Genomic DNA, 12,688 nt, shown 5'->3' on the forward strand with positions numbered 1-12,688 from the left:
AGCACTTTTGGGTTTATGGGCACCTGATAATACCTCTTTAGGAGGTCGAGGGTGGAGAATACTTTAATACTGTGAAGGTAAGTGGACTTGTCGGCAATATGGGGCGGGGGTAGTGGCCTAGTTCCATCTGCATGTTAAGATGTTTGTAATTCCTGTAAAGGCGTAGGGATCCATCCATCTTCTAGAAGGATGATGTGCAGGTGCAACAACCATGGCCTTGAGGTCTTTTGGCAAAGGCTCATTTCTTCCATTTTAGAGAATGTTCGTTTAGAAGCTACCACCTGATTTGGAACTGGTTGCTGCATGGACTGCATTAAAGAAACCGTAGAAAGAAAATGCTTTTTTATTTGTATGTGTATTGTTTGCTGCACGGCATTAGAGAACAGCTAGGCAACCAGTGTTGAACACTGGAGGAGATCTGTTGTTGCAAATGGGACAAAGTGGTGGTTCATGTATTCTTAACCACACAAAGCTCTGATCTCGAAGGTCTCGACTTTATGAATTCTATGTAAATATTGAAATATGTCCTTATGTTATAAAAACTAGAGAGTTATGGCGTCCTTTGACTGGCCACACAGATTACATTGAATCCCTCTCTCTGGTTATGGTTCTTTCCCTTTGCCTACACATACACCGAATAGTCTGGCCTATTCTTTACAGATTCTCCTCTGTCCTCATACACCTGACAACACTGAGATTACTAAACCATTCTTCTTCACCCAAGGGGTTAATTACTGCACTATAATTGTTCAGTGGCTACTTTCCTCTTTCTAATGGTAGAAGAGACTCTTTAGCTATGGTAAGCAGCTCTTCTAGGAGAAGGACACTCCAAAATCAAACCATTGTTCTCTAGTCTTGGGTAGTGCCATAGCCTCTGTATCATGGTCTTCCACTGTCTTGGGTTAGAGTTCTCTTGCTTGAGGGTACACTCGGGCACACTATTCTATCTTATTCCTCTTCCTCTTGTTATGTTAATATCTTTATAGTTTATTTAGGAAATATTCATTTTAATGTTGTTGCTCTACTTAGAATATTTTATTTTCCCTTGTTTCCTTTCCTCACTGGGCTATTTTCCCTGTTGGGGCCCCTAGGCTTATAGCATCCTGCTTTTCCAACTAGGGTTGTAGCTTAGCCGTTAATAATAATAATAATAATAATAATAATAATAATAATAATAATAATAATAATAATAATAATAATAGTTTTCTGTTGTCCTTAATTTTCACTAATTCCACTTTTGTTACTTATTAAGGATTTACCAACATAACTATAGGACACCCCCTTACCCATAATCTTTATCCATCAAATAATTGCAATAAATACCTTTTTGTAGGTTCATTATTATTTTATTTATTACAAGATGATATGACCTTTTCAAGAATGGTATTAGATCAGTATTGTATTGTTGAGTTGTCGCAATGCATCTAGAATTTATTTTATGCAATTGGTCATTTAGGTTAAACTGCTGAGAAATCAAACCTCAAATTTTCATTGTAATCCATTAGTTTTTCCAAAATAACATAAATGCTCCTGCCTTATCTTGCAACTTCATTGATGTTCCTTCAAATGTGACAACATTACAGTACATCATTTTATTAAGGACATGTTTACACCTTATTTTACCTTCTAATTCCTATGATCATCAGTACAAAGACTCTTAGATGGTGATACTTTTAAAATCAATTTCTATCAGTTTGGGATGATATTAAGAAATTAATAAGTGTGCGCTCTTTGTGGACATGAATTCGTTGCCATCCTGAAACCTGTGCAGTTTTTAAACAACTACTAGGTGAAATGGAGAGGAATCTTTATAAATTACCTAGGCATTACTATTGAAACTCTAAGCACAAAGAATTAGTCTCATAAATTATGGATTGGTACTAAGAGGTCTTACCATATAGGGCATTGCTTGTATATGGAAATTTGTTTTGATCTGTATTCATTAGTGAACAGTCATTGAGAAACAAATCACCTTTAGGTGGAAATGATAGTTAGTTTATTTTATTTTGTATCAGAATGGAAATAAATGCATTCTCAAACTTTCAACAGTAATCCTTTTCAAAGTACTAGCACTCTTTTTAAATTAAGACATCTGGTTTGTTCTTATAAAATCCTTAAACATTTTAGGAAGTGGAAACTGAAAAAAGCAGAATTTACAATTATGTTTTAATCAATTTGAACAACGAAAATAATATGTACTAAATATACAGAATGATTGGTTAATTCATCTATCATTTTTCAGTTAGATTAAGAATCTATATCATAGGAAGCATGTTAGGTGAATATTACTGCACATGAAAAGATAAAAGGGTTTCATGTTGTAATCAGGTGTTACTTTCCCATTCCATTTGATATCTGTAAGAATATGATATACTTGTCACACAAGAAATACAAAATATAGGAACAAAACAATCTGGATACCAATGAAGGCCATAATGGGGATTATTTCAACTAATTTATTATTGGTTGATGCAGAGTAGTACCTTGGTATATGTTTACTTGGGTGTTTGCTCCCTACTTTTGTTACAGAACCAAATTCAAGTGTTTCTGTCTCTTATTAGTTGTAAAGACAAATTTTTCATGATCATCAATCAAGACTGAAAGTATTAATGCCTCTCTCTTTTGAGTGCATTATAATCATTTGTAAATTTCCATAATCCTTTTTGTAATTCAAGTTTGGTGATGATGAATTCCCCTAAAATAAGGATAATGGATGCATGCTTCTCTAACTAATAAAATATTTAAGGCCATATGGAGTTTCTTATTTAGAAAAATCAAATATTTAAAGTGACAGATACTCCCAATTCATCTTGGAAAGAGTACTGCGTCTATGTTAACAGAATTTCTTAACCATAAATTATAAGAAAAATCAAGCTTTTCCTGTTATTGTCTCTACTATTTTATATTATGCATGAAATTAGAACCCAAGAAAGTCCTCAACTTACAAACATTCGAAGATGCAAACATATCCAACTGAAATCATAAACACTATGCAGTGCATATGTCCACTTGTTTGTTTACTGTATGATTACATCGTATAATGTAATAAAACAATGAATTATAAGATTTGGTGAAGTTCGCAAAACGACATTAGAAATAACTTGATATTTATATCATAGGAAACTAGACTATTTGTTGACTTTTGTAGTTGGAAATCGTAGGGATTTGAGTTAGGCTAAACCTACCCTAGGCCAAAGTTTAACAAACTTTGAATAGCAAACAGATTCTTGAAACCAATTGTTTGTAAGTTGAGGACCTGTAAAGTTATTCTCAGAAATACAAATGCTTGGCAAAAAGTTTTGTAGTAGAATTTTCAGTAGAATAGTAAAGTATAGTAATACATTATATGGAAAGTATCTTACTTCCCTGGCAAACATAAACATAGTCAATAGAAACTAATGGAAATTTCAGAATTGCTACCAAGTTAGCTATCCAGGATGAAAGGGCAAAGAAGAGGGCAGAGAGGCAAAAGTTGAAACTCGAGCGTCTAAAACGAAAGGAGCAGAAAATGAGAAGGAAGATGCGGAAGTCCAAAGACAGCCTCGCTGAATGCAGCCAAATGTTTTCTAAACTCAACTGCTACCAACATGACAATGATCACTGGAAAACACCTCCTCTGTGGCATGGTAGGTATCATGTTCCAGTAGACCTTCTCTATAAGGAGAAACTACTTGCAGTTTAATTTTCACATTTCATTATATGCATCACTCTCTAGCCTCTACTTCTCATTTGATAATTTCTATCTCTTCCTGCCTACCGTGGTCATGTTTTTCACGCCAGGTAACATCTCTAAATATCTTTTTTCCAATTTTCCCACCTTATTTAGTAATAAATCTTTCACAGTTCCAAGAGGATCTAGCAATTATCCTCAGTGTATGGTGCTCAAGAATTATATGATATTTTTCATTTTTCTTTTTTAATGTGTTTTTGGTAATTCGGCAATATGATTACAGTATATTGTATTTTTTTTTGTCATTATCAAGTACTGATATTCCTTTTATATTCAAAGAACTATTCTAAAAATTCTTTTAGTATCACTACATTTATAGGCTATGTTTTAATTCTATTATTGTAAACTATATTTAAAGGGGGAATAATGAAATCTTGAGTCAAATTTGCTATATTGTGTACTTGTGAGGATATGAAATTTTGTTTTAACCTCTTAGAATAAGAAATATATGGTATACCACCTGTATTGAATACCCATGTGTAATTGATATGTCAAGTAACTTTCAAAGTATTCATATCAGTATCTGACTGAATCATTGTGACAAAAATAAAATAACTGAAAAAATCTAAATTATATATTTACCAATTTGAATAGCAGAATTTTTATAACATCCTATTTTTGTTCCAGATGGAAAATTCTGTTTCTGCATGAATGCTCCAAACAATACATATTGGTGCTTACGGACTATTAATGAAACACACAACTTTCTCTATTGCGAATTTATTACAGGACTCGTTACCTATTATGACCTTAATATAGGTAAGTCATCCTCTTTACAGTTTTTATTTTTTCTTTGCTAGAGATCAATTGATCTAACAAAAAAAAAAAAATAGGTTATATTTAGCACAGTTCTGCTTATTATGAATTTTTATATTTTTTTTTTTCTTAAATATGAGACCTACCAATTCCCCAAAAATTCTTTAGACTACTTACCATTCTACAGATCTCTGTTTGAGACTATACTGACCACTGTTTTACACATACTTATGTTTCTGACACATTGAAAAGGAATTGACACAATGAAAAATGCAATATGTTATTTACGAGTAACTATGTAGGTTAACACTGATCTATATCCGGCTCTCTTACATTTGTTACACTGTTTTTATTTGATTGAGTAACAGTTAAAGTGCAAAGAATTTTTTTTATACATAAATGATTGTGAAACTTTGAAATTGAAATTTATATATTTTGCGTAAATGCCTTATTGAATATTTCTTGTAAACTTTTATTATTTCATATATTTTATCCTCCTAATGCTTTTTATCATCATATATTTATTGTTATTTTTCCTTTTTTAATTTTCAGCAAATAGGCATTTTATTTAACAGTCACTCATTCATTTTTATAATGATAACAATAATGATAATGACAACAATAAAAATTTTGACCTGACCAGGACAGTAGTTAATAATAATAATAATAATAATAATGATAATAATAATAATAATAATAATAATGTATGAAAAGCACTCAGAGTGCAGACTTCCCTAAAGGTATTTTATTTCACTATATAATACCATCTCAACCTTCACTAGATCCCTATTTATTTGTTTGGGGAGACAATTATAAGTCACCAATATTTATTTTTAAAGTATTTTTTCAAGTCATAACAAATTTAGTTCACAAAAATAATACCCTGTCGAAGGTAATGAACAGTAGACAATATATATAAAAGCTTGCATAAAGGATATCTGACAGCAGTATAAGATTAAAGATTTAAAGAAATGCACTCTATATCTTGGTCTCGATAATCACTAGCTTGATTTGTTCCTTTACAGTAGCCATTATTCCTCAAGGCCACTGAAATTTCAAATTCTGGATAAGCAGGTCCAGAATAATACCAGAATCCAGACAATAAGGCTATGATTGGCTAGACCTCATAATGGCTTTATGCTTAAGATTTTTACCAAATATTCTGGCTTTATGTGTTGAGTAAATCACAAATTTCCAGATTGATCCAATCTAGCAAGAGTGAAGAATTCTTTAAAAATAATCCTGGATATGGATGATGATCCGGTTCACTGCCAAACCGAATCACTTTTACGTTAGTCCATTCTGACATACTGAAATTGTCATCAAAATTTTTTCTTAACATTTTTACAAAGCAACAATATCCAAATTGGTCCAATCTCGTAGTAGTGAGGATTCCTTTAAAAAATCTTGGATCCAGATAGCTATCCAGATCTCTGCTAAAATCCACTCAGTTTTAAGTTAGCCCATTTCTGACATATCCTGAAATTTTCATAAATATTTATTAGTAACTTTTTTGAGTAAGCAAAAATATCCGAATTGGTCCTATCTTGCAATAGCAAAGAATCTTTTTTTTTTTTTTTTTTTTTAATCGGATTCACTGCCAAAATCTAATCACATCAAAGCTAGCCCAATTTTGACATATCTTGAAAGTTTCAACAAAATTCATCTGTAACTTTATGAAATAGGCTGCTGACAAACAAACAAGCAAGTAAACAAAACAAAAAAAAATTGTGAAAATATGACCTCCTTGGCATAGGTAATATTAATGATAGGCAGTGTTAAAGATCATTGCTGCATCTGCTGCACTGATCTTGTTGTTTTCATTATCAAGCTGGGGGCTCAGAAGTTCATATAAAAAAAGCCCTTTAACAGTCAAAGTAGATGAATACTCATTGGCTGCTTGAGGAGATGTGGATTGAGAGGGTATCCTTGATCATGATATTGATTGGCTAGTAAGAACTTTGAATGGCCACTAGCCTCAGCCATGTGGTCCAGACATTCAGCATTATATGTGACTGTAGGTGATGGTGTACTGTCCTGTGGACCTGATATTGTACCGAGTTAGTCGAGGGTGGAGTCTACGTGGCTGTGATCGGGTGAGACGCTCGCCAGTCCAAGTAGACTTCAGGCAGGCTGTCTCCTCTGATCAAGGTCTAAATAAGGTTCTTCTGTTTTGCAATGGATGCCATCCAGACATCTGCTGGATAGAAAGACAAACTCTTCCTGCTTAGTGTTGAGGGTGGGATTCTGGTATTGGATCAATAGTACCTCAAGAATCCCATGTTAAAGACTTTCTTGGCCACTTCCGATGATCTTGGTGTGTTCAATGATATGATCTTAAGAGACTTCTCTTCCATATGTACAATGAATGTGGTTCCTAATATCACCCTTTTGAGAGATGCTTTGTCATAATCCATTCGTAAGAGCCATGACATTCTCGGATGGGTTGTATGCCTTTAGATGAGGTTGGTCCTCTTCAGTGAGTCCTGCACAGGTGGGGTGGTTTGTATTTCATGATAAGGCTTTTCATCTTTGCCATTTGGTAATAGCTGATGAAATTAACAGCTATTTCAGGAGCCATGTAGGTGACATTCTCGTACACAATAGTCTTGATATCACACTCATCTTTGGGATATCATTCATGCTTGATCTTATCCTTTTATTTGGCTCAGCCGGGTCACCTTCGTACATCTGATTCTGGTCTCTCCTAACGTGGTTACTGAGCTGCTTATTGGAATATTCGTAGGAGTATCTACCCCACCCAGTGCAAGACCTTCACCAAGTGGGCTATATCCTACTGTTGCACGTGGAAGACAAGTCACGAAGAACTGGATCAAGTTTTATATGTACTGATCAACAATGATTACTCCAACAAGTAAGTCAGCAATGAAGTTCAACAAGAAAATCAACAATGAGGTCAAAACGGCCCTAGATCTGTGGTATGAACATGCTATGAGAAATGAACCCACATCATCACTCGATTAAAACTTAATGAGACCCTTGGCTCAAAAATTTTATGGGATTTAAAACAATTGTAGTACATGCTTGACAATGTGCAATGATATTTATATCCATCTGCACGTGTCGATTTTTAAGTCTACAATAATTTACACTATGCATAAGAAAAACTTTGTTTTTATTATTGTTGGTGAAGTAATGAAACAAATTGAATTTCTTTATAGTTATGAGGTAATAATTTATTGGATTACCGAGCTGTATGTTTATTTTTATGTTTATTTGTGATCTGTTGGTGTACATATTCCTATTGCTAAATTAAGTGGTTTTGTTTACTTTCTTGAATTTAATTTGATATGACATTTCTCAGGAGATTAAACCATGTTTTGGAACACTTGTGAAGTGACAACAAAAGTGCTTTTTATTGTCAACTCTCTAAAGAAAGGGAGGATCCCTCTAGAATGCATTTGACATTTTTTAAAATGGTGGTGCACCCTGTGATTTTAGCCTTCTCGAAGCCTTCTAAATGTTGTAGAGATGTACAGTAAGTACAAGTGCATTGTAGTAGCCAGTGATTTATTCACTCAATAAAAGTTATTTGAATACCCTTTATATCCCCAGATTACTGGCACAAAGATTTGGATGGCTCACCTAACCAAAGGATGGTGAAGGACAACTTGAAACTGAGACTTTCCTGGTCTTTGCTATTATATATAGTACCAGTCTTTTATAATAAGTACAATACAATCTATGCCCTCTTCAATAGGCTATCAAATTTATCTTGCAGTACATTTAGGACAGATGGAAATTTTTACACTCTCCTTTAACAAAAGCTTTCATCTTAAGCAATCCAGGCCTCAACCTCTTACCTTTTCTCACTTCTTTTACATCACAATCACACAAATAAACCACTTTCTCATTTTTGGGGCAGGTATACTAAACACCATTGTGCAAGTGTATTTGCATTTATTCATCCCCTCTCTCTCTCTCTCTCTCTCTCTCTCTCTCTCTCTCTCTCTCTCTCTCTCTCTCTCTCTCTCTCTCTCTCTCTCTCTCTCTCTCTTTGTTTTTCCTTTGGCTGACCACCTTCATTCCTTCTACAAGTGCTGCAGAGATGATCCTGCTGAATACTTGTGCCCTCTTCAGATTCCATCAAAACTACAGATTGTTTTTCCTTTTCCTTCTGTAAAACTCTTGGAATAAGTCCTACAGGAAAGTACATCAGTCACTTTATTCCTTTTCCCTGCAATAAGAATAGTCTTAAGATAAAATTTTAAAAGCTTCTTAAGTAAGGGCCCTTTGGTGTGAAGTGAAATTGCTTTTACAAATAAATCATTAAATGGTAATTTTCTCTCTGCCCCCTCCAATAAATCTCTGGATGCAAATTAAAGTTGATGATAATAAAAATAGAATGATTGTTTAACCAAATAGCTCAAGAAAACTAGCAGCTTCTTTTGTGTTCATTGGCCTTGGGTATTCTTTTATAGCTTTCACTTTATCCAAACAGGGCTTTATTCTTTCTGTTGTTATAACATGTTCCAAGAACTTTACTTTCCATTGGAAAAATATGTATTCCGTTAGATTTATTTTCATGTCACTTTGGCTCAATGCTTTGAGAACTTGTACATTATTCCTGGTATGCTCTTCAGCCACGCTTTCTGTAAACATTAGGTCATCTAAGCTTACAAATACTCTGACCATTAGAGGTATTAAAACCTACATTACCAAACAAGAAAAATAGCTTCATCCACTTTTCAATCTATAAAGAAGGTTAAGCTGATACAAAGGATCGCATAAGATCCATTTTCTCTTTACTGTTCTTATGCACAGGAATCTGGTGATAGCCTGACTTTGAATTAATTATTGTGTATTATATATGTATATATATATATATATATATATATATATATATATATATATATATATATATATATATATATATATATATATATATATATATATATATATATATATATATATGTATATATATTTATATAGATATATATATATATATATATATATATATATATATATATGTATGTATATATATTTATATATGGATATATGTATATATATATATATATATATATATATATATATATATATATATATATATATATATATATATATATATATATAGAATCTGGTGATAGCCTGACTTTGAATTTATTATTGTGTAATATTTGTGGTTCTAACCTTAACCAGCAATTTTTTTGATAGAAGGTAGAAAGAAAATGTATCCTTAGTGATTTCATTCAATCGGTCGATACACAATCCAATAAAGCCATCCTTTTTCATTACCACTATGATTGGAGAGGCCCAAAAAGAGTCAAATTCTTCAGATATCCCTTTTTTATTCAACTCATATGACCCTATGTCTACTTTCCTAGGATAATGTACAATTAACCCACGAAGTGCTAGGGGAATACTGCCAAAGGACGACAGCGGCATCGTGAGTTTCGCAATTTTATCATAAAACTAATATTTTCTCATTTATTACAAATTAAATTACCCAATATTTATATATCAAAGGAATATCCTTGAAATGGAGATTCATAGCTACTAATTAAATCTCACAGAAGTGTGAAGATTATATTAAGAAAAAAAAATAGAAATTAAAACTGATAAACACATGTAAAGAACTTTTTTGTTTTTGATGGCTTGATAGAATAGTTTTTGATGCATTTTAATTTTTTTTTTCATGTCAGAATATTAATAAATTTTGTGAACGATTATAAGAAAATTTATAATAAATGTACAAGAAATAATAGTTTGTTGAATGGATGTGTTTATATGTGTATTTGCAAGTGTGTATTTGCATACGCACTCTCCGGCCAACACTATTATTACCTACCTTATGAAATAAAATAAAATAAACATATAGGAAAAATATATATAAAACCTATTCAAATTGTATACTACGTATCTAAACACTTCAATTTTGTGTTATACGTCCTTATCAGATCCCTTTTCAGGCAGATTCGTTTGTACCCATAAATTTTACCGATTGCGGTTGGACAATCGTGACTTTCTTCATTTGACATGTCACAATCACTGTCATTTTGAATCTCAAAGTCACTAGTATATGATAAGCAATCATTATTATACTTACTTAATTTTACTTTGATGGGTACTTTTCCGGTCTTATACAGTAGGGGAACCCCACTCTCTACAGGACCTCCATGAAAGGCCATTCTAATGAATTAAAACTGAAAATAATGATAAAATGTGTCGGAAGTGGAAAACATTCTTACCACCAACACATACTGTAAACATACGTCGATATCTCCGCCTACCCCCTGAAGTTAATAATAATAATAATAAGAATAGGGAAGTGGGGAATATGGGGAAAGGAAGAGTACCCCAGGATACAATCCAGTTTATACCTCAAAGGCAGGTACTCGGGATGGGAAAGATGAAGGAAATAGGGAGAAAGAAAAGTACAGGAGAAGATTAAAAGAGAGGGGCAGACCCTCTTACGATATTAGGGGTGATGTTACCTTTTCTTTTAATGTGTGTAAAACCCTGTACTATCTGGCAACTCTTTCCTCCAGCTGCAAGCTGATTGGTTAAAGAATATATCTACGTCACTGAGCTAGTTTCTGGAGGTTCGAGACTCAATCCCGCGAAATTTGAAAATTGAAGTATCGCTAATATCGACGTCGTCCTTTGACAGTTCATAATGTGTCGATAAAATCAACGCACAGCACGTTTTCTGGTAAAGGTTGTGAATTGGGCTTGCCCAGCTGACATTCTGGTGAGAATCTATTCTGACAAAACTGGAACTGAAATCAAACACCTTTACCTTTAATAAAGGTGTAATACATTTGCTAAATATTTTACCATTAATCCATATCTAATCTAAGACTCTGATGATTAGAGGAAAAATCGTTTGAATAATCAGAGCACATTAATCTAGTAATTATTTACTATTTTGTAATGTATTCTGTTCTCACTGCTGTTTGCTGACAAGTGTTGAAACTCTTTAATGATCAACAATAAAGAACAGAAAATTATTAGACACCATAGGAAATTACTTCTAGAAATATTAGTAGGGATTATCAGATTGCAGTAAAACATAATCTGGCCTGATGATAAAATTTTCAAGGACCGGAAGACAAAGACAGCTGTTTGAGACTAAAAAAACTAGGAAACCTCTTTGAGTCAGTGGAATTTCTTCCTAGGCAGAATCAGATGAGGGAGAAGGTAACCGTCTCCTATCTATACTTTGAGATTCAAAATTAGTTTATCACCACCATTTACTTAATTTTATGAAACAAAACAAATATTCTTAATAATTGTTGGTAACACACCAATTTATCTTATATGGGCCACAATAGAGATGGAATAGTTTATTGTTTTCTTAGAAACAAAATGGTGAAGTACATATTTTCTGATATGATTTTTGAGAAAATTGGTCAACAAAGGTTTAATACTGCCAATTGTTGAGGACAGGTCCACGGCAATAGGGCCTTGGTGTCTGGAAAACACAATATGGATCAGAAATGCTATAAAAGGTGTTAAGCCAAAAGCTATATCCATTATTTGTCTGAAGCATTCTCTAAATTTAGCAGGTATTTATGCAGTTTTCCACAAACTCAGTTAGGTTTTATGGAGTTGTGGAACAATATTATTAGTTCAATGTTCTTACCCAATATTCAAAGTGCCACATGATCTCTTGTTTTACTGTTTTGTTATGCCCTCAGCAAACATTACGAGGAATATAATCTTTGAGCGTAACAAATTTCATAATCAATTCGGAAAAGGAGTGGTCTCTCTGAGAGAGAGAGAGAGAGAGAGAGAGAGAGAGAGAGAGAGAGAGAGAGAGAGAGAGAGAGAGAGAGAGAGAGAGAGAGAGAGAGAGAGAGGGGGGGGGGGGGGGGTAATGTATATTGGCCATAACATGCTTGCCAGTAGAAGATTCCAGCAGATTTTTATGTCTTGCCCTTTTATATTAATACATAGCAATCAGTCAGTATGCAGAATGCCTTTTCTGTGATTTATACTAACAGGTTGGCTCCCCCCTACCATTATTGAGAAAATTAATAATTTCAATCAAACCTAGGACTATGTTCCATGGCACAACAAACTTTTTTTGATTGGAAGTTCTTTGACAATGATCATTGATTATTCTTATCTTGAATTGTGTGTATTATCTCTTTCATTAGCTTTTTCTATCTCAGTTGATGTGATATTGAAGTGATATCACCAAGTGATATCAAAATTTTTGTCAAAATTGTTCCACTC

General features: G+C 33.2%; 1 protein-coding gene across 1 annotated transcript in view; it reads left to right on the top strand.

Moving 5' to 3' along the window:
- Sulf1 (Extracellular sulfatase Sulf1) overlaps positions 1-12,688 on the top strand; it is an 893,213-nt gene that overhangs the window by 835,286 nt on the left and 45,239 nt on the right. The window contains exons 19-20 of the mRNA XM_068376733.1: positions 3,412-3,626; positions 4,358-4,489. Coding sequence (XP_068232834.1) covers positions 3,412-3,626; positions 4,358-4,489 — 347 coding nt within the window. The remainder of the gene's footprint in view (positions 1-3,411; positions 3,627-4,357; positions 4,490-12,688) is intronic.

Source organism: Palaemon carinicauda, chromosome 7 (assembly GCF_036898095.1).
Source record: "Palaemon carinicauda isolate YSFRI2023 chromosome 7, ASM3689809v2, whole genome shotgun sequence".
In the NCBI taxonomy this organism is placed as follows: Eukaryota; Metazoa; Arthropoda; class Malacostraca; order Decapoda; family Palaemonidae; genus Palaemon; species Palaemon carinicauda.